The sequence below is a fragment of the Mus caroli genome, chromosome 16 (assembly GCF_900094665.2).
Source record: "Mus caroli chromosome 16, CAROLI_EIJ_v1.1, whole genome shotgun sequence".
Taxonomy (NCBI): domain Eukaryota; kingdom Metazoa; phylum Chordata; class Mammalia; order Rodentia; family Muridae; genus Mus; species Mus caroli.
The window spans coordinates 32124599-32145631 of NC_034585.1; the positions used below are offsets into that span (position 1 = coordinate 32124599).

At 44.8% G+C, this 21033-nt stretch overlaps 1 protein-coding gene across 1 annotated transcript in view; it reads left to right on the forward strand.

The window, feature by feature from the left end:
• The window catches only part of Hacd2 (3-hydroxyacyl-CoA dehydratase 2), an 89747-nt gene extending 71715 nt beyond the window's left edge, over positions 1-18032 (forward strand). The window contains exons 5-7 of the mRNA XM_021185030.1: positions 8579-8700; positions 10774-10952; positions 15161-18032. Of these exons, the coding sequence (XP_021040689.1) occupies positions 8579-8700; positions 10774-10952; positions 15161-15243 (384 nt within the window). The 3' untranslated portion in view covers positions 15244-18032. The remainder of the gene's footprint in view (positions 1-8578; positions 8701-10773; positions 10953-15160) is intronic.
• The last annotated feature ends 3001 nt before the right edge of the window (positions 18033-21033 follow it).

Below are 21033 nucleotides of genomic sequence, written 5' to 3' on the forward strand. Positions count from 1 at the left end.
CCTGTATGTAGCCCTCCAGATGCTTAGGTGTGGGAGTCATGGACTTAGTACCTGTATGTAGCCCTCCAGATGCTTAGGTGTGGGAGTCATGGACTTAGTACCTGTATGTAGCCCTCCAGATGCTTAGGTATGGGAGTCACAGACTTAGTACCTGTATGTAGCCCTCCAGATGAGGAAGTCAGCTTGGTTTAGCAACTGCCACCTATTCCATAAGGCCCACGCACACTTCACTAACTTTCCAAACAATGCATGCATGTACAAACAATATGGTTCTATACATACTCTAGATGCATGCACTCATGTCCAAGGAGGTTTGCTGTCTGCCTCAGATACTATGATAAGCACAACACAGAAGGGAAGGAGGTAAGGTGACAGGTGTCCATGTCACCTGTCAGGCCTCAGAAGCCCCTCCGTCTTTGGCATGTGCATACCTGTGTTCACATCCTTGACAGTAAAGAGCATAGTTTATAGTGGCCTCCAACCTAGATCCATCCAGAGTTTCCTGGTGACAATTCAAGCTGTTTATTCTTGGCAGGAAACCTACAGAAATGGTCCCCTGTGCTCCCTGGGAGGTAGCATGGCAGCCTCCCTGGTTCTTTCGTCTTACTTCCACCCTTCAGAAATGCCTTACGTTATGCAGTGAAAAGTTCCCAGACTACCTTATCCTTCCCTGCCCTTGCCCAAGGAGTCCAGGTTCCTTCTGGTGGTGAGTTGCATTAAGAGTCATGGTCTGAAAATCCCCACATGCAGGACAGTGAGCACAAAGCCCGCCCTAACCAGGAGGTACTTAGTGTTGATAGCTGCGGGGTGAGGGAAAATCAGCGTGGCCAATGACGTGACACCTCAGGCCAGGCCATGCTCAGCAGTGGTTGGTAGTATAAATCAGACCATGGGCTTTTACATGCTTTTTTTGTCTTTTGGGTTGGGGTTTGGGGGGTGGGTTGTTTGGTTTTTTTTGTCTTTGAAAGAGAAAGAACAAGACAGTAGGTGGGTAGGAGATGGAATATCTGGGAGGGGAAATAATATGATTAAAATATATGACTTTTTAAATTTTAAATTGCACTTTAAAAAGAATTGGAGTTTGAGCAGTTGAAGAGCTTACAGCACCAGAGATGCTATTGATTGGTTATGAGCTCTTTAGTATAGAAAAATTAAGGCATGCTTCCCTGTATATATGCATACATGCACTCACTTACATTGAAAAGCACTTCTATAGCTAACTTATATGAGTATGTGAATATATGTATATGTCATGAGGTTAGACTGGTTCCTCCAATACTTGAGTCTAGTGCTCACATGTTTGCAAATATTTCCACCAAAAGCAGGAAGCCTAAAGTATGCATGCGTGCAAGTGTGTGTGTGTGTGTGTGTGTGTGTGTGTGTAGCTCTCTGGATTTCCTGGTACTAGAGTGCCATATGGGTACAGGGAACTGAAGACCCATTGTCTGCAAGCATAGCAAGTGCTTAGCCGCTGAGCCGTCTCTCCAGCCAGAAGAACCCTCTTTTTCTTTCTTTTTTTTATTCCAAGTCCCTAGTTTCCCAACTGAATTGGCCATTTATTTCATACATGTGTGGCCCAGAACCTAGAAGGCATATCAGAGATGTTGAAGGTTAAGGTTGGATTTTCAGAAGTTTACTCTCACTGTAAGATGGGAATTTGTGAGGCAGTTTATGCACAGAAGCATTTGGCGTATTAGAGCTTAGACCTTTGATATAACAGCTTTAGTGGTGCCTATATAGCTATTGAAAAGAATAAGCAGAGAAGTTGAATAGGCATTCATCTTTCCAACAAAGAGGAACAAACACAATAAGCACAGGCTATCCTGAGATGCTCTGATGTGAACAGCCAGCCTGTGCACGCCTTTCCCACACTGTCTTGGCTGTGGACGTAGTCTGTATCACAGACCATCATTTTGGTCTATGATACAGCACAGCAGGGATCACAGAATGGAGCCCAGTGACTCCTGTGTGGTGATCCTGATGTAGGCGTTCACCTGATGAAAGTGCAGCACATCGGTTAAACACTCTAGATGTGCATTCTAGTTTAGTCTAGTTTATCACTTAGATTTATACAAATGCACTGTGCTGTTTGCATGAAGAAATGACCTCAGGACATCATATTGACTGTACTCCTGTCCTTCAAATCCAGCCTTTAAAAGGAATGCAGGAGAAGGATAACAATTTGTGTGGTAAGAGGGGTCCTAGGAAGGGCAAAGGTGAGCAGTTAAGTGAACCTATTATAGATTGAGCCTGCAGGGGGGTTGGTGGAGTTTGGTGGGGTGGGGTTGGGTTGGGTTGGGTTGCTGTTTCGTTTTTTTGTTGGTGGTGAGTTTTTGTTTGTTTGTTTATTTGGTTGGTTTTTGGTTTTGGGGGTTTTGGTTTTTTGTTGTCTTTTGTTTTTTAGTTTTTTTTTTTGGTTTTGGTTTTTTGGTTTTTTTGAGACAGGGTTTCTCTATGTAATAGCTCTGAACCCTGGCTATCCTGGAATTTACTCTGTAGACCAGGCTGTCTATAGAGCCCTCAGCTCTGTAGGATTAAAAGTGTGTACCAAAACTCCCTGCCTTTTTTTTTTTTTTTTTTTTTTTTTTTTGAGACAGCCTCGCTACATAGCCTTGTTTGGCCTGGAACTTACTATGTAAACCAGGCTAGTCTTGAACTCACAGAGATCCACCTACCTCCTACCTTTGCCTTCTGGGTCCTGGGATTAAAAACATGTGCCACCATATCTGGCTGTTTTACATTTTTTTAAGGAGTATAAAAAGCAACCAAGATTTCTTTAAGTTTTCATATCATGCACAACCAACTTATTTACTCTATAGGTCCTCTTACAGAAAACTACTTGTCTTAGAATATTGTTATGGACCACATAGTGCCCCTGCCTGCATCCATGCCAAATGCATTGTCCAGATGCCTGTGTTGAAGACATGATCCTAGCGTTGATGGTATATGGACAGGAGCCTTTGGAGGACAGTTGCATTTATCCCAGGTCATAAAAAATTAGCTCCCTTCTCTACCCTCACGTAAGGCTGCATCAGGGAGGTAGCTACCTGCACGCAAGTCAGGACAAGCTCTCGTCATAGCCAGTCATACTGCCTGCCACCCTGGTCCAGCTATGAGAGAACTGACTTCCATTGTCTAGGGTGGGCAGTCTGCTGGGGCAGACTAAGAGACAGACACTCCAGTCATGAACAGCCTCTAGTTCCATCCCATAGTTTACTGTAACCTTGTCACATCACTTCTTCCCCTCCTGTCTTCTCTTTTCCCAGGGAAAGGGGTATTAAGAAGAAGAAAGAAGGCTTGCCATAAGCTTGGTCTCAGAAGTTCTTTGAAATGAGTGGAGTGATAAACAGCAGGTTTCAAAGTACTAAGAAGAATGGGGTTTCTATAATAGCGGCTTTCTTGTGTGCACCATCTGTTTTTCTTTGAATGTAACAAAAGTGACAGCTTTCCATGTGCTGATAGTCCCTGTGCCTTTTAAAGTCAAACATATGATGCTATTTGTGCGTAAAGGTTTTTCTCTTGTGCCCATTTGTTTTTCCAGCTTGGATTTCTATGTAAACTCCCTTGGCTAAACCACACAAGCCACCTACACGCTACCTCCTTCCTGGCTTCAGATCAGGGAGAGGAACCAGTGCCTGTGGTGTGCAGTGGGATCTGTCTAGCACACTGCACCAGTGAGGTGCCTCTGCTAACCCTGTGTGCCTTCTTATGAACATGCATCTCTGACAAAGGCTGCCTGCAAGACACTTGGGGAACAGGGAAGCGGCTCAGTTAACATATTGTTTGTTTGTCTAGCATGTACAAAGCCCTCAATTCAAACCCTAGCTTCATATAAACCAGTATAGTGGTACATGCCTGTAATCCAGCATCCTAGAGGTGCAAATGAAGGGTCAGAAATTCAAGGTCATCTTCAGCCACATAGGGAGTCTGAAGCCAGCCTAGACTAGAGACCCTGTGGATGCCTTCCCTACCCTGCTCTCTGTCCTTTCTAAGCCTTAATAAATCCCAGTTATAACTCTTTCCCTCCTTCACCTCATGTGACCCCTTCCTCCTTAAAAATCAGTATTATTTATTTATAGAAAATTTTGTTTTTTAAAACAACTTTATTTTTAAATTTAATTGTAATTTTTAAAAATTCACCGTTTTAGGTATCTACTACTTTCTGACAGATTTAGCAAGTTGTGAAAGCTCCATACCTTAGTCTAGTTTAGAACATCCTATCTCCATAATATGATGCTTTGTGCCCACTGGTGCTCTCAGCCCCTAGCAATCATTTTTTGTCTCCAAAGTTGCCATTTCTAGACAGTGGCCACTTAGAATGGGCTTCTTTTACCCAGCGTGGCTAATGTTTTTGTTGGTTTGTCTAACTCCTCCGTGTTGTAGCCAGTGCTGATTTCCTCCCTTCGTGTTGCTGAGTCATGTTCCGTTGGATGACTACATTATCTGTCCCCAGTTACTGGATATTTCAGCTGTTTCAACTTTTTTCACAATTAAGAACTGTGACACTTCCATGAATATTTGTACACACTCTTCTCCCTCCCCCCCCCCTTTAATTTTACTATGTAACTTAGGCTGACTTCAAATTTAGGATGCTCTCACCTCAGCCTTCTGAGTGCTAGGATTATAAGTGTGTGCCCCCATACTCAGCTTTAAATCTCTTAATCCTTTTTTTTTTTTTGGAAAAAGATTCTTTTCTCCTACAGTACATCCCAGCCACAGTTTCCTTCCCTCCACTCCTCCCATCTCCCCTCAGCCTCCCCTCTTCCCCAGACCTCCTCCCTCTTGGTTTACCTTCAGAAAGGACAGATCTCCAAGAGACAACATAGCCAAACATGGCAAACCAAGAAGAAATGAGACAAGAAAAAGGCCCTCATAGTGAACCTGGACAAGGAACCTAAGGAAAGGAAGAGTCTCAGGAGCAGCAAGAGCGCCAGAGACACACCCACTGCCACTGTCAGAAGGCATAGAAAAGCACCAAGCTGACAGCCGTGACATACACACACAGGACCTGCTGCAGACCCTTCCAGGCCCTGTGCTTGCTGCTTCTGTCTTTGAGCTCATCTGATCCCTGCCTAGTTGATTCAGTGGGCTGTGTCTTCCTGGTGTCCTCCATCCGCTCTGACTGCTGCAGTCCTTCCTTCCCCTCTTCCATTGGATTCCTCAAGTCCCAAAGGGAGGGACTAGACAGAGACCTCCAATAAGACTCTCCAAATAATGCTAGCTTTGAGTCTTTGCACCCACTTTCATCTGCTGCTAGAGGAGGCCTCTCTGATGATGATGACAAGGCGCTGATGTATGAGTGTAGAGAATATCATTAGTAATCATTTCATTCTTTGTGTTGTTGTTTGGCCCATTGTGTTTGGTTCTACCCTAGGTCTCTGGACTGTCCAGTATCTATTTCCTGGCCATCCATGCTGTGGGTTCTCTCAAGTTAAACCAGACACTGCTTAGCCACTCCCATAAGTCTATGCTACCATTGCCCCAGCACATCCAAGGCACTGCACAGGACGCCCTGCCAGCTCCCACTCAGGTCACCCATTCTCTGTGGAATTCTTCTTTGGTCCAAGGCCCAGAACCCTGCAGCTTTAGAAGGTAGCAGGTGTTCTTGGCCAGCTGGTTTGTTAGGTTGGTTTTCTTATTTCAGACTAACACCAACATCTTATTCCTTTTTCTTTTATCCATTAGTCTCATATTAATGGTGTCCTTCTTACATACTTTAATGTACATGCTCTGTTTCCTGTCCTAGGCTAAGCTCTGCTAGTTAGTGCAAGTGTTCTTTTGACAGACTCTGCTTCCTAGCTGAGGTCTGATGTATTTAGAATGTAGTTATGGAGACAGAATTGTAGTAGTAACTGGCTGAGCGTGTGTTTTATACCCTCATACCCTGTTGGCTCCCATCTCTTGGGTTCATAAGCCACAGTATTCTCTAGTCTGTACTGAAGTCATTTTTCTATTGAATTATAGAAGACTTTATATTTCTTTCTGTTGACTTTGACATAATTAGGTTTTTAACTTACTTTTATTGTGGTGAAATATATATGACATTGACCGTTTGGGTCATTTTTGAGTATGCAATACAGTTTTACTTTAAGTGCACTCCCATGATTGCCTTCCATCTGCATCATTTTCTTCAACTTTCCAGAGACTCTACCACTTAAGCAGCAGTTCCCCTCCCCCCCAACCCCGCCCCCTCCTGCCCCCGCCCCGCCCCCTCCTGCCCAGCTCCTAGCAACCTTCTGCCTTTACTTTTCTCATCTATGTATCGACCACTCACATGATGCATGTGAGTGGAGTCCAACAGCATTTGTCCTTTGCAAATGGCATATTTAACTGATGATAATCTTCAAAGTTCATTCATTCATGTTCTAACATGCATAAGAATTTTCTTAAGGCTTAATAATATTTCATATTATGTGTGTGCGCACACATGCATGCAGTTGTGGATCCTTGGCTTTCGTCCACCTTTTGACTGTCATGACTAATACTGTTGTGGCATGACTTACCGATACCAATTCAGGTCTTGTTGGTCCTCTTGTTGATTTTAACCCATTATATTTTGCCTTTGTTCTTTGTTGTTGAATAATTTCTACAAATCAGAAAGATTTACCTCTGACTTTATCCAAATCTCTTGTTTTAATTTTAATTTTATGTATATGGGTGTTTTGCCTGCATGTATGTTTGTGTACCATGTGTGTCCCTGGTGACAACAGAGGACAAAAAATGGCATCAGATCCTCTGAAACTGGAGTTAAGGATGATTGTGAGCCACAATGTAGGTACTTGGAATTAAGCCTAGGTTCTCTGGAAATGCTCTTAACATCTAAGCTGCCTTTCTACCTCTCCAAATCCCATCTTGATCACAAGGATGTATTTATTATTGATCTGCAGTTATAACTGTACAACATGGCCATTTTCCTAATCCTGACCTTTGAAAGAGTTAAGTGTAAATAAAGAGTGAAGTGTAAAAACTGCCTGTTTGCCTGGGTCAAAAGCGAGAAGTTTGAAGTCTATCTGCTTGTTTACTACCTGTCTATGTGTAGGCCACTAAGATGACACAAACCAATATTAGGTATTAAAAAGAAGGGAACTGGGTCTTAGAGTGAGCTGAGTCGGTTGGATCCCTTTGCTTCACAGATAGTTGCAAAGCTTTTTCCTGTGGAAAGCATCAGGTGCTTTAGGGAAACAAAAGATGAGTTTATACACTCGGCTTCCAAGGTGAGCTAGAGTACAGAACACTGGAGGAGCTGCCTATAGGAAGCCTTTAAGAGGTTTTAGCCACAGCTGTAAAAAATAATACTGATAAAATAAATCTATAAAAAACGTACATCACTGTCAGATAATGAGGGTTACAAAGTCCATGAAAAGCAACATATCCGATAAACGTAGATTTTGGTATCCGATAGGCTTTAAGCAAAGCTTCATGGGCAGACTGGAGCCCTCAGTGTGAGCTTTAAAGGTACTTAGCTCTGGCCTTAAAGCAAAAAGTACTCCTGCTCTTGACAGTATGAAATTCTTATTATTTTTAGAGAATAGTAACCATGCATTTATGAAGTTCTTTGTCAGGGCAATTTAGTTAATAGCTATGTAAATGACTACTTATTTCACTGTGTAGGTGGATCACTCCATGTACACTTTCTGAGAAAGAATGGAAGTGCTAAAAGCTGTTGGCTCTGCAGATGGAGAGAAGCAAAAGTGACGGCAGGGTTGCTACACCCTTGTCACTACAGGCTGGGATGAGACAGAGAAATCAGCACATAGTAGTCTGCTCAGTTTACTGAGTAGGACTTCTAACTCACAGCCAACTCACCAACCATGTAGGACAGGGGAAACAGGTGAATCGCAGTGCAAGCTTGTCTGTTGGGTTTTGCTCACAAAGGATCTTTATAAACTCAGAGTGGGATGGAGGGGTGCTGGAGTCTGTATTACAGCCATAAATTCCCCTGGAACAGCACCTACCAAACACATAAGGGAACTTCACCAAGGTTACCCTTTCTCTAGCATAAGACAGTCAGTGTCAAAGTCGTTCTGGTTCTAGCTGTCTCGTGTGAGCGAGCAGGCCGCTTGTCTCCTCAGGAGGATGCCTGTCTGGTATATGGCCTGTGCCTCTTCTTTCCTGAGCTCACCCTACCCACCGTGCTTGAATCCTCACATTTGTGTTCTGGAAGTGTCCTCAGATTCCCCGCTGTCACACTAATTGCACACAGATTCTTGGTGATGAGCCCAAGCTTCCCACCCGCTTGTCCTCCTAGCCTCCTCTCCCTACCTACTTCTGACTCCTCCACCTCACTTTTCCCTTATCAGAGCAGCAAAGAAACTTGCTGTGTTTCCCTCTTCCTGAGGGATCCTGCTCATCCAGTTCCCTTCCTTGCTGCTCCCACTGATCCACAAACGGAGTCTCCTGTCACGTGCCTCCGCAGAACTGCTGTTTGATCAGCAAGCCCTTTCTAAGCTGTGCTGCAGCCATTTGAGGACAGGGATGGGTGGCTGTGGCCGGGCAGCCCTGCAGGCAGTGCACGTTATAAAATGCCTCTTGTGCATGTTCCTTTGTTTGTTCTTACATCTTTTTTCTTCTCCTCCAGGTGCAGAGTGAAGACAGTGTACTTCTGTTTGTTATTGCCTGGACAATCACGGAAATTATCCGTTACTCCTTTTACACATTCAGTCTATTAAACCATCTGCCTTACATCATCAAATGGGCCAGGTAAAGAAGTGCACACAGCAAGTACTAACTTTGTAAGAGCCCACACTGTATTTGCCTTTTATTGCCTGACTATTGCCTCCAACTTCCCAAAACTGAAATTGGATGAGATGGGGATTTCACCAGAAGGGTCTTGACTTTTATCTGTAGAAACACTGTTCTAAAGTCTTCATGTTTTACTTAGATTATTTTTCTTGAACTCTGTTCTTTTCAGTTAAGTTACTCAACAGAGACTTACTATATTATCTGTTTTTATCCTTACTCAGTTTAGCTGATGAAGTTGTCCCCTTGTGGTCCGTGTCTACATCTCCTAGTATTGTTTTGTCAAGAAACTATGGCATGTGAGGTTATTTTACTTAATAGCAAACATTACATGGTTTTCTCAGCTTATAAAATTTATTTTGCTTTGAGTATTTTTACCAGTAATATTCATTAAGAATCAGGCATGTGAGGCTGGAGAGATGGCTCAGCAGTTAAGAGCACTGACTATTCTTCCAGAGGTCCTGAGTTCAATTCCCAGTGCCCACATGGTGGCTCACAACCGTCTGTGATGTGACTCAGTGCCCTCTTCGGGTGTCTGAGGACAGCTACGGTGTACTTACTTACACTAAAGGAGAACAACAAAGAAAGAATGAATTCAGGCATGGTGATTCACCCCTTTGTAATCCCAGAACTTGGAAGGCTGAGGCAGGAAAATTGCCACAATTTCTGGCCCCAGAATGAGACTCTGGTCTCATTCAAACAACAATAATGAAATTTAATTGTGACTTAGACAAAAGGCTGATGGCACATCTGTTTATCCAGTTGTGATTTTGTGCATGAAGGACTGTGGGGTGAGGACAGAGCAGAAAGGTCCAGGCTGACTTTGGAGCTAAGACACCTCATTTCCTAAAAAGAAAACAGTTGTTACTACACAGTTTATGAGTTTAGCGATTGAATTAGGAATGGAATCCAGTTTCTAGCATTTCAAGGATATGAGCCTTTTGCTTTTTTTTTTTTTTTAATAGTTCTATATTTAGGAGGAAAAGAAGGGAAAACTAACAGCTTCCAACCAGCCTGCACGGCCATCATGAAGGCTGTCTGTCTGTGGGGACACTTGTTGCACTTGTTGGCCTAGATTTGGCTTTGTTCTCAGAGAATTCTTTGGCTTATTTTTCTCTGTGGTCTATGGACAGTTCTTCTCCACTGCCCTGCCTAATGATCTAGGTTGGCAACAGGGAAAATGACTTGTTTCTGGGCAGATGCTTGTGCCTGGAAGCTTAATCCAGGTTAATTTTGAGCCGTAAATGGCTACAGTTTCTTGAATTTGAGCTGACGATTTCCACAGGGATGATGGTGCCTCATGTATGTACATGTTTGGTCTGCAGGTATCTGTGTCCATGTACATGCCCGCTGCCTGCAGAGGCCAGAAGACCTTTTAGTGGCTGTGAGCCACCACATGTGTGCTTAGGAATTGAACCCTGGTCCTCTGCAAGAGCAACAAGTGCTTTTAAACACTGAGCCATCTCTCCTGTTCCCTCTGAATTCTTTTAAAAGAGATAAAACTTTTTAAAAATGAAAATAATTGTGTGAACACCTCATGAAATAGTAATTTATTTGTGTGGGTTTATTTATAAAATTCAAAGCTATTAGGAATTTTCTAATGTTAAAATTAGTCAAGATTTTATTTTCACAGTAGTTTGTACGGGCATTTTGGAAATAGCAGAATGTAGCTGTGTAATGTTCTGTTTCCTTCAGTGTGCATGCAGCTTGGCATGCCTTAGGGATTCCTGGATAGCTACTCCATCTCCTTCCTCTCTGTCCCCACAGGGAAGGAAGGCCCTTGTTAGAGTTTAATGCCCTACTCTACCGTTCTAAAGCTGCATGTTCTGAAGGAGCCAGGTTTCGAAGCTGACTGACAGTTACTTTGCTTTAGACCATTTGGAAGCATTGGGAACCGACAATGGCCCCTTTCAAAAACTGGCATATAAAGGCTGAATAAAAACGGGGGATGGAGCTGCAGACACGAGCTTTCTGAGAAGGCGGTGCTTGTAAATATGGCTCTGAGCGCTCAGTGAGGGCTCTGTTCTGTTTCAGGTACACACTTTTCATCGTGCTGTACCCAATGGGAGTGACAGGAGAGCTCCTCACAATATACGCAGCTCTGCCCTTTGTCCGACAGGCCGGCCTGTACTCTATCAGCTTACCTAACAAATACAACTTCTCCTTTGATTACCATGCATTCCTGATTCTGATCATGATCTCCTACATTCCATGTAAGTATATCTATGTGATAAAGGTCAGCTCTGCGGTAACTAGAGTTACATCTTTGCTCTGTGTGTAATATAAATCACATTTATGGGACGCTTTGGTTTTTATTGACCACTGACTTTCAGAGGGAATTTTCTCTGGCAGTAATTGGATAAAGATGAACCCTTCTCTGTAGAGCTGCAGTGTGTAGGTCACCGCTGTGTTAGGCCAAGTACGAAGGAGAGAGCAGAAAACCAGATGGCCTTACCTTAGCTTTATTTTTCTGTCTCTTCAGAATTGCTTTATTATGGTTTGTGAAAAACATTGTAAGGAGATGTTTGCAATGCTCAATATATCAAAATGGGCAGTTTCACTTCACTTTAAGAGACCAGTAGCTGATCAGAAACAAATAACCAAATAAAAATAGATATATTGTTTTTCTACATTTCTCATTTTCTTGTTGAGTACAAAACCCTTAGAAATGGACACAGTGTTCCCTGCAGTGTGGCTTCCAGTTATTCTAATAGAACCTCTGATGGCTTAAATGTACGGAAAATCAAATGTACCTCTGAACGCACAGGAGCAGAACAGAAAGGGCACATTTGACAGTGTTGTCAGGGAGTTCTGGTTGCTGATCATGAAGAGTGTGTCTTTTTCTCGGATTCTGCGCAGTTGTAACTCCTGGTTGATTTCTGTATTCCAAAAGGATCTTGTTAGACCCAAGGACAAACCAAGCTCATTTGGCTATACTGTAGCCACTGTAATTCTTAGTCTTCCCTAAGCCCCACTAAGTTCAAGCAGGGATAAATTTCTTTCGCCCCCGGCATTATCTGAGTGAGTCACCCTAACCATCATAAATGACATGTTTGTGTCCCTCTGTAGAAATTGCATTTTACTCATTGTAAAGAAAAAAATTCTGTGCAGATTTCATCTGAACATTTATCTTGGAGAAATTCTTGGACACAGTCCTGCTTCATGATTCAGTTTCCACTCTATTCATTACCAAAAGCTTCCTTTAACACCGAGACCTTGGTGACTAACAGCCATTTTTCTTCAGAAAGCGTGCTGGATGTTGAAACAAAAGGCAAATCTGGAAGAGTGCAAATGTACATGATGCAAAGGCATGGATTGTCACCTTTGAGGTTTGCCCCCTAGAGCAGCAAGGCACAGCAGTGACTTTACTACTCTGAGAATAGCACCCCTTGGGCACCTCGGTATTTGCTCCTATTCTGATAAGCAGGAGATATGTCCCACTCTGAACGACTAGAAGGGGCAGGGAAAGCACCACACACTCACACCTCCGCGGGGACTTCACCCTGATGACACTCCAGTCTGACTGCTGGCCAGGCCTTTATTCCAGGAGTCGTTCTCAAGGTGTCCTCCATCTTCTCTCCCTGGCAACCAGCCTGGCCAAGACTTCCTGCTGCCTACTGCTAGGCTGATTGTCAGGTCAGACACAGCAGCCCTCCATGACACTGGGGCCCCTACTGGAAAACACAGCCAACCTGTGTTTTCCATCTTGACCTTCAGGGAGAGAGGATCAAGCACAGGCCTAGGTCAGAACTCTGCCCTCATTTTTTTTTTTTTTTTTTTTTTTTTTTAGCAGTGAGATTACTAGAAATGAACCCAGGGCCTTGGGCATGCCCTCTCCCACTAGCCTGTGTCTGCAGCCCCAGAACTCTTTGTTTTTCATTTATGCTTACTTATTTGTTAGGAGAATGTATGTGCATGCACACATACCGCAGCACACATGCGGAGGTCAGAGGAAAAGTTTAGAGTCAGTTTTCTCTTCCCATACATATAGAGATCAAACTCATGCTGTCAGACTTGCTTAGCAAGTGCCTTTCCCCACTAAGTCAGCTCAGGTTTATTTATAATTTGAGTGAGACATGTGTGCGCACATAAGTACATAAGTTCAGATCCCTGTGAAGGCCAGAGGCATCTGATCCTCTGAAACTAGACTTGGTTAAAGATGCTTTTAGCATCCCACATGGTGTTGGGAAGCAAATGCGGTGCTGTGCAGGAGAGGCCTGTGTTCTGTATAGCTGGCCTGCGTCTCCACCACAGAGCTCTGCCTTCCCAGCCGCGGCTCTTCCTCCTCCCGCCTTCTGCTTTCTAGTTCAGGCCCAACCCAAGGTGACTGACTTCTCAGCTGCCTGTTCAGGTTAATATTGTCAGGGCTTTCATCAGCATGGCTGGATGGGCTACATATGTTAGGAGTTGTTTGTGCCGAAAGAAGTTTCAGTGCTTTGGCTACCAAGAAGTCACCACTGGAACTAAAACACAGTCCAAGAGCATCCAGTGTCCCCTCCCACGTACATCCATGTGCCTGGAGCACTAGGGGCCTCTGCAGACTGTAATAGAATGAAAAGGGCCACACCTGGGCCAGCGAGGTGTCTCAGCAGTTAAAGGTGCCAAGCCTGGGACCTGAGCAGCATCTCTGGAACCCAGATGGTTGAATGAGAAAGAACTCCTGCAAGTTTCCTCTAACCTCTATCTGCACATGCACCACAGCACGTGCACACTTGCACGCGCGCACACGCACACACATCTGTCCTCATTTCTGTAGTGTGACTCTGCTGATAGAGTTGGTTCTTTCCCTTAGGACTGAGGGGCCTATTGATTGAATAGCCCTCAGTACCACCCTCTCAAGTAGCCACTGGGACATTACCATCATCTGTGGGGTAAGGCAGTCACAAATGCACCAAGGAAGGGAAGTGTCCTCAGCATGCTTAGCTCTGAGTCCCTTTCCTAAGGGAAAGCTAGCAGTGTGTCTGGCCCCGCATTTTCAAATGATTACAATTAGCACTCCTTATGGCTTAATTATATCCTTACTTCCAGTTTTTAGATTATAGAGCTTGTCAAATTTTCTGGCTTTCCTACCAAAATAGTTCTGTCACTGTTGAATTCTCTTCATAAGCTGAGCCTTTTCTGTGAGTAACTTCCTCACAGTAACTGAGGGCAAGTGGCAGTGGCCTTGGGGCTGTTGGCTATATCTCTGGCTACCTCTGACAGCTTGATGTTCTTTGTGTATGTGGGGGAGGAGGGCACTGAAATTTTAATCAACTTGGAGCTAGATGTGGTGGTGCATGATTTTAATCCCAGAACTTGAGAGGCCGAGACAGGCAGATGTCTGAGTTCAAGGTCAGCCTAAGTTCCAGGACAGCCAGCGCTACAGAGAAAAACCCTGCCTCAAAAGGAAGGAAGGAAGATTAAGTTGGAATCCATTTGAAAAGAAAAGAAGAGACTATCCCAAGAGAGCTGGCAATAATAGAAGCCACGTGCCCTCAGATACAGACTACCCTGAGAGAGATGGCCCCACTGGAGAAGGGGAAGAGGAAGGGACTGAAGAGGAGTGATGTGCTGACTGACTGTCTACTTTGCAGGAGCCATGTGAAGGCCAAATTGCTCAAAATTGCTCAAACCTGCGCTTCTCCACTGGGCTTTGTGGTGAACAGGTGTTAGTTGGGGATACTACACTATCCCTGGTTTTGTATGCTAAATGCCAGTAATTCCAACCCACTTGCTAAATACTCTCTAGGAAGGCAGTCCCTCTTTGAAGAGCCAATACCAAGCACAGGAGACTGTCCCATACCTGATGTCCAAGATACTGGCTTCTTTCTATAATGGCTTTCTCTGCATTCCAACCCAGCTTTGTTATGTTTTAAGTCAGAGTTTGTAGCCCTTCTCTCCCTCCTCATTCTTGCCATCCAGGGAGCAATCTTTCTCAGGAAGTGCACTGGGGTAATTGCTCCCTCCCCCCATGCTCCCACCTCCACCCCAAGACAGACTGGCTAAACAGTTAAGCCCAGGACCTGATCCTCCCCAGTTCTCCGTGACACCCTAGAAGTGTGTGGTTTACCCTCTCTGGGCCTATAATTCCTCCTCTGAAATAGGAGTGACTCCATCAGAAGTCTCTCTCTGATTGTTCTGAAATTATCCAGAATAAATATGAAGATAAGCAGAGCGCCAGCAGGGTGGGTACCTGTTCTCAATATCCAGCACAAACGATAACAACTTTATTTGGTGGCCTGTGTCCCTTGACTGTTATGGCAGTGAAGATAGTGTCTGCCACTGCATTACTCAGCTGAAGGGAGCAATGTGCCCCTCCCTCTCCTGTTGTATTGCTCCCATTGGTCACTGGATGAGAAAGCAGTCGGGATCAGGACCGCACGCTTTGAGCAAACAGAACTTTCAGAGGCCGGCTAACCCACTGTTCTTTCTTGTCTTCCAGTGTTCCCCCAGTTGTACTTCCACATGATACACCAGAGAAGAAAGGTCCTTTCTCACACCGAAGAACATAAGAAGTTTGAGTAGCGCTCCACACCACCCCAAACCAGACTTTTCAATGATCAAAATATGCTGCAGACTTTTTGAGTTCCCAGTAAGAACTATTTTTAAAATATTAAATATAAAACAAAATAAAAAACCAAAATCCAGTGTCACACAGGCCTGGGATTTTATAAAAAAATAAAAATAAAAAGATTAAAAATGCAAAAGTCTGTTACATAAAGCATCCTAGCTGGTCCTTTCAGCATGCTCTGACCAGAAGTTGCCAGTTCCTATGATGGCGCTAGAAGGGGGTTGGCCTTTATCTTCTCTGTGTCCTCCATTCATCTGGCAGTACAGAGTGTACACCCAGTGCCGAGAGCTGCCGTCTGAGGGCCAACCGTGCTCCAACTGACTTCGTGGCTTGCAGCAGAAGCTGGGTTGCAGTCTGCGGTGTGGCTAACCTTCCCCTTCTCAGAGTGCTTGAGTGCGTGCTGGAAACTGCTCAGGAATGCTCTGAAGTTCTGGCTAGGACTTAGCCCCTCATATCTAGTGAATGCGTTACGAGACGTATATGGCTGTGAAGCTTTGGGGAGTGCCTGTAACCAGAAAACCACTAAAAGCCTTTCATTTGTTTTTGATTCAGTCGTTGCTGCCTGCCGTTGAGATCTGTGCTTGAACTTAGTAAGCCTGTGTAAACTATAAAGACCCTTGCGTGGAATTCGGCTTCAGTCAGATTCTAACAAGCCACGGTGAGGGGGAGAGCTGGGTGCCTGGGAAGTGCCTTCCATGTACCTTCCTCAGAGCACAAATGTGTACTGGCCAGCGAGAGCCTTCCTGACAGACTCAAAGCCTGTCTCACCACACAGGAGGAGGAAATCTGTAATTAAAGGCCCTTGGAAAGGCTTGCTTTACCACCATGGTCCACAGAAGGCATTCAGAGATAGATTTATACTTACTTTTTATTTCACTTTTTTACTCTTCTGTTTAGGTATCTTTCCTGATTGTGTTCCTGTGTAATTCTCACCAAGTTGTAAGTCCAGAGACAAGACGTGTTCTAGGAAAAGCCAAAGGTAGTACTGTCCCCTCCACGCATCACAGCAGCCGCCAGCTGCTTGTCACTAGCCCTGTCTGACAGTGTCTTCACAGCACTTCCTTGCTCACCTATGTGTTAAAGTCCCCTTAGGATAGGCTTGGAGGAGACAGGCAAAGCCGAGGCATGCCCAGCTCGCAGCTCCCACAGTGCGCACGGCAAACTCCTTTTGAAAACAGAAAGCCAGGTTCGGATGAATGCCGGGACCAAGTTTAGATTGTGCTCGATTTTAACCAGTACCTTCTGAATAGGATCTCTCCCCTCATTTGCTTTGTTTTTCTTTCCTTTTTTGTTTATCTTTAAGACTTTAAAAATCTTGCCATTGTCATTTAGAATATAATTGTTCCAATCAGAAGAATATAATGGAAACTACATTTTCAAATGCACATTTTCATAGGAGCTTGAAAAACTAATGCAGGCAGGTGTGTAATAAGTTATTGTCAAGCTGAACATTAGAATTCTGCTTCAAGTCAGCTCTCTTGACTTGGCTGTGTCAAAATCAGAATCTATTCTGGTATTTGGTAGACAAATATGTGGGAAATATGTCTTTTCAACCTTTTCTCCCTTTTTATTCCTCCAAACTGTATTGCTTCTGTGAAACAGAATTAGCTTGGGTTTCGTCCGCCTTTTTACTGTATCTGAGATTGTTACCATTGCATTGGAATGAATGCCCAAAGAAGGTGGCCTGAGAAGCAGGTCATGCAGCCCGAGAGACCCCTGGGCCTGCCTTCCTCACTGCTACATCTGCTGGCTGGATTGCATCAGATTGAGCTGCACTGATGAGAACACAGTCACCAGTTTTCCTCACAGACAGGGTCTCAATCCAGTGCCTGCTGGACATGTGCTCTAAGATGCAGCAGACAGCAGGGTGTCCTTCTGTCGCCTCTCGGGAGCTGGCTGTTAGGTCTTTTTTATCCTAACATGATTTGATTTCTCTGTTGAGGTAATCATGTTCTTTTATAAACTGAGAACATCCAGCCTCCTCAGGTGTGACATCTAATGAGGTGTGAGCACGGAAGGTTCTTTTTTTCAGTGGCTCTTTTGTCAGAACTAGAGTCAGCCATCACCCTCCCAGCACCCACCTGACTGCAGGTCAGATCTCCCCTAGGGGCCCTCTGCCAAAGGGACAGAGTCTTTGAGGTGCACAGTAGCCCGCTGTAGACTTGTATAGCTAATCTGCGTCATGTGAGGCTGGGACCACCATCATAAAGGCCCCACGGAGTTAGTCATGGAGTAAAGCACTGTCCTCCCAGACAGGAAAGTCTAAAGCAAACTGAACAAGAGGACGGTGTGGACGGTGCCCGGCCAGAAAGACAGGAGGCAACCGTGCCTTGCTTTTCACTTGTATTGGCTTTACATTTCTGTTAAAAGCCTGGTGTTGCTGAGGTCCAACCTGAAAACCATACTCAGTTCTGAGTTTCAGATAAACCATTATAAAACATCAAAGTCACTACACACTGCTCCTTTGAAATTTGGGTAAAAAATTATACAACCATATATATAGTCATTTTGTATTTTTTCTATGTTGTGAAAACCAAAATTGTAATTTTATAAGTCTTTGATTCACTAAAATTATATAATTTAAATGTATTTTTTGTATATTTAGAAATAAGGAGCTCAAAAACTATGCTTAACTTTCTACGCATGCACTTGAAAGCTGTTTTTATCTGATGTTAATGTAGTAAGTTATACTCATAAAACACTGATACATGTTGCATTCCAAAATAAATTGGTGTGTGCTCTGCCTGGGTCTGATCTGGAGCCATGTTGCAAGAATGTGGAAACTCCCATTCCATTAGGGACTCTGCTTGTTCTTTGATGATTTTCAAGCCTGTTGCTGATATTACTGGTTCTATACTTAAAGGAGAAATAGGCTTTATTAAGCGGTTTCTCTCTGCCAGTTCGACGTCACACTCACCAAGGCAGGCTGCCAACATGCCGACATGCTCACAACATGAGCAACCCCTCCTCCCAAGGAGCCGGGGATCTAAAACAGCAGTCAGAAGAAGACAAGACCCTCGGTCCCACAATGAGGGTTTGGTTTTGTTTGCTCCGGGCAGTTTCTTAGGGGCATTTCCTTTTCAGCCTTCTAATGTTTCGCTGAGCCCCAACCCGGCAGATGAGTGTCTCCCAGTAGTGTCTGTCTTTCATAAAAACTACATGTACCTCACCTAAAAATGACTCCCAATTCCAGAACATTCCTGGGAGGTTTTCACAATGTCAAACTCAAACATAAGTGCTGGAGGGACCTGGGTTAGAATGTCCCCAGCAGGGTCCCTTCTGACCCTCCCACTCTGGATCCCAGTGTCTTTCCCTAGAGAGGTCTCCATGAACAGGCTCATCAGGCCGTTTGACTACACACGACCCTTTGTTCTCACTTAGGAAAACCGACTCCGAGCAGCAAAGTGGCAAAGCCAGTGGTCAAGGCTGCCTGTGCACAGCCTTTACAGTTCTAGCATGGTGGTGGGAGCTGGGTTGTTCTGATCACCATTGTCTACTTTGTGGCAATTTGTGTGTATGAGCCTTGTCGTGGAAGAATTGCCTGTAATTAGGAAGCCGCCTGCCTGTTCACAGTGTTCCAAAAAGGCCGCTGGGTTCTGTTCCTTTAACAAGAGTAAAAACTAGCATTGCAATTCATCATATTGGTTTTTTTTTTTCTTTTTAATCCCAGCCTTACAAATAGCCTGGCTCATTGTCAAGCCATTTGGTAGTGAAGAAACTGTTATAAGTAACTATTACCAAAAATAGCCATACCTATTAACATTCCTCTCCTCGAATCTAAGAGCCAGACTAGGGGAGAGCCGTGAAGTTCTTTTGTGGGTTTTTTTTATACCAACACTTTCTTTGAAAAATATGAGGGGCTATTCCTTTTTTTTTTTTCCTATTTAGTGTGACACCCATGGTATTATATGGAAAAAAAAATCTCCATACCAAAACTAATTTTTCCCACAAAAGGTAAATTTGCCTGGTGACTCCCATTGTGTCACAAACCTAAATCAATGAGAGGTTTTGTGTTGAAGTCCCTGATGCTCCCTAATTCTAGAGCACAAACTCCTTTCCACAGCAGGACCTTCACATCTGTATGGCAGTGGGTGGATGGAATCCAGATGTCCTGCAGTTGCAGCCTGGTTGAACAGTCTGGAACACCATTTCCACCTCCATGATGTGCTGGCCAGTCCTCCCCACCAGGGGGCAGCACCTCCAAAGCAATATGGGCTTCAGGAACCAGCCTCAGCCCAAGCAAGGATAGGAAGGGGCAGAAAGGCACACAGATGAAAATTAGTCACGCATCTATTGTCCATATAAAGCAAAGACAGGTTTGGAGCCCATTCTGGAGGCGTACAGAGAGAAAGCAGCTTGGGCGCACGCTTTGAGGGTTGCGTGTCCCCTCCCCCCCTTAGTGCCCTCCTGTCAAGGACTGTGCTGCCCAGAGCTTTGATGGGGGAAGAAGGGCTGCCTGCAGGTGTTTGCACTGCTCAGCAGCAGAGCCTGCATGTGATTATTTCAAATGCCCCAGGAGAGCCTTTCCCACTCTTGCTGTCTCTGGATATTTTTGGAGGGCAGTCTGGGCCATGAGAAAATGTCAGGCCACCTTATAAGGCGGTGTCTGGACCCGAGAGTGCTGTCTGCAGCTTGTTGGGTACACTGTGCACTTAAGTTAACACGACTCTTGGACTGTGGATTTTCTCACAGATTCCAAATACTCTGTCTCTGCCATGAATTATTCTCTTTAACAGACTGTAGATCTGCCTCCAGAGAGAGCTGTTTAAATGGCTACCATACTGAAGGTACCAAGCAGGTCACCGGAGGCTCCCTCAACCACACTGTGCCTGTCATCCACAACAGCCCTGAGTGGCAGGAGTGGGTGGATATGGGGGTGGGGGGCGGTGTCCGGTTTAAAACACGGAGACAAAACGAAAGTTTTCTGTTCGCTTTCACTCTTATGAATGTATTTTGAGTCTCCAAGAGGGGGCGCTGTGCCAGACTTTCCAAACCTGTTCACACCCCCCCACACACACACATACACACACACCCCAAGGCTTCCTGAACACACCTTGAAAAACATCACTGTAGAAGGCCGCTTTCCCCACCCAGGGGGTAGCCACCCCTTTTTGGGGATGATGAGAGTGGGGCTCAGCCTGAGATCCAGGAAGCCTACTACTTTGGTTTCTACGTGGTTCTTGATGCTTTAGAGAAACCCCCCTCGTGAAATAAATAAGCGGATCCTTAGATTAGTGGCGCACGTGTGCTCAGCCCCAGATGGAGTGTGTCGGTTGCTGTTTTCCAGTGGGTGTAAAAGGCGTCACGGTCACACGTGAATCTGTTGCAGAGACAGGTAGGGATCGGCAGCCCCAAGCTGAGTTCAGTCCGCTGCACCTCAGTATTCTCAAGGCAAGGCTGGCTGCACAGTGTGTGCCTAAACGGCATCCTCCTCAAATCCTCGGGATGTTATCTCTGATGCCACCCAGGCTGGGCATGCTCACGCCCGTAATCCCAGCTGAAGCAGTGGATTTCTTTGATGAGGCTAACCTGAACTAGAGAATGAGACCCTGCCTTGGGGAGGTGGGTGTGGGGGAGGGGCAGTCAGAAGCAAACCCTCCAGTTTTTGCTACCAAAATTCTAAAGCTGATTTGGGAACGTGCTTTCCATCCTATCAGCCTCTCCCCAGGGCTCATCCTCTTGTGCTTCAGACAGTCCAAGTCTCTTGGTGCTTCCTCTGAGCTCTGGCCTCCCCTGCTCTCCCT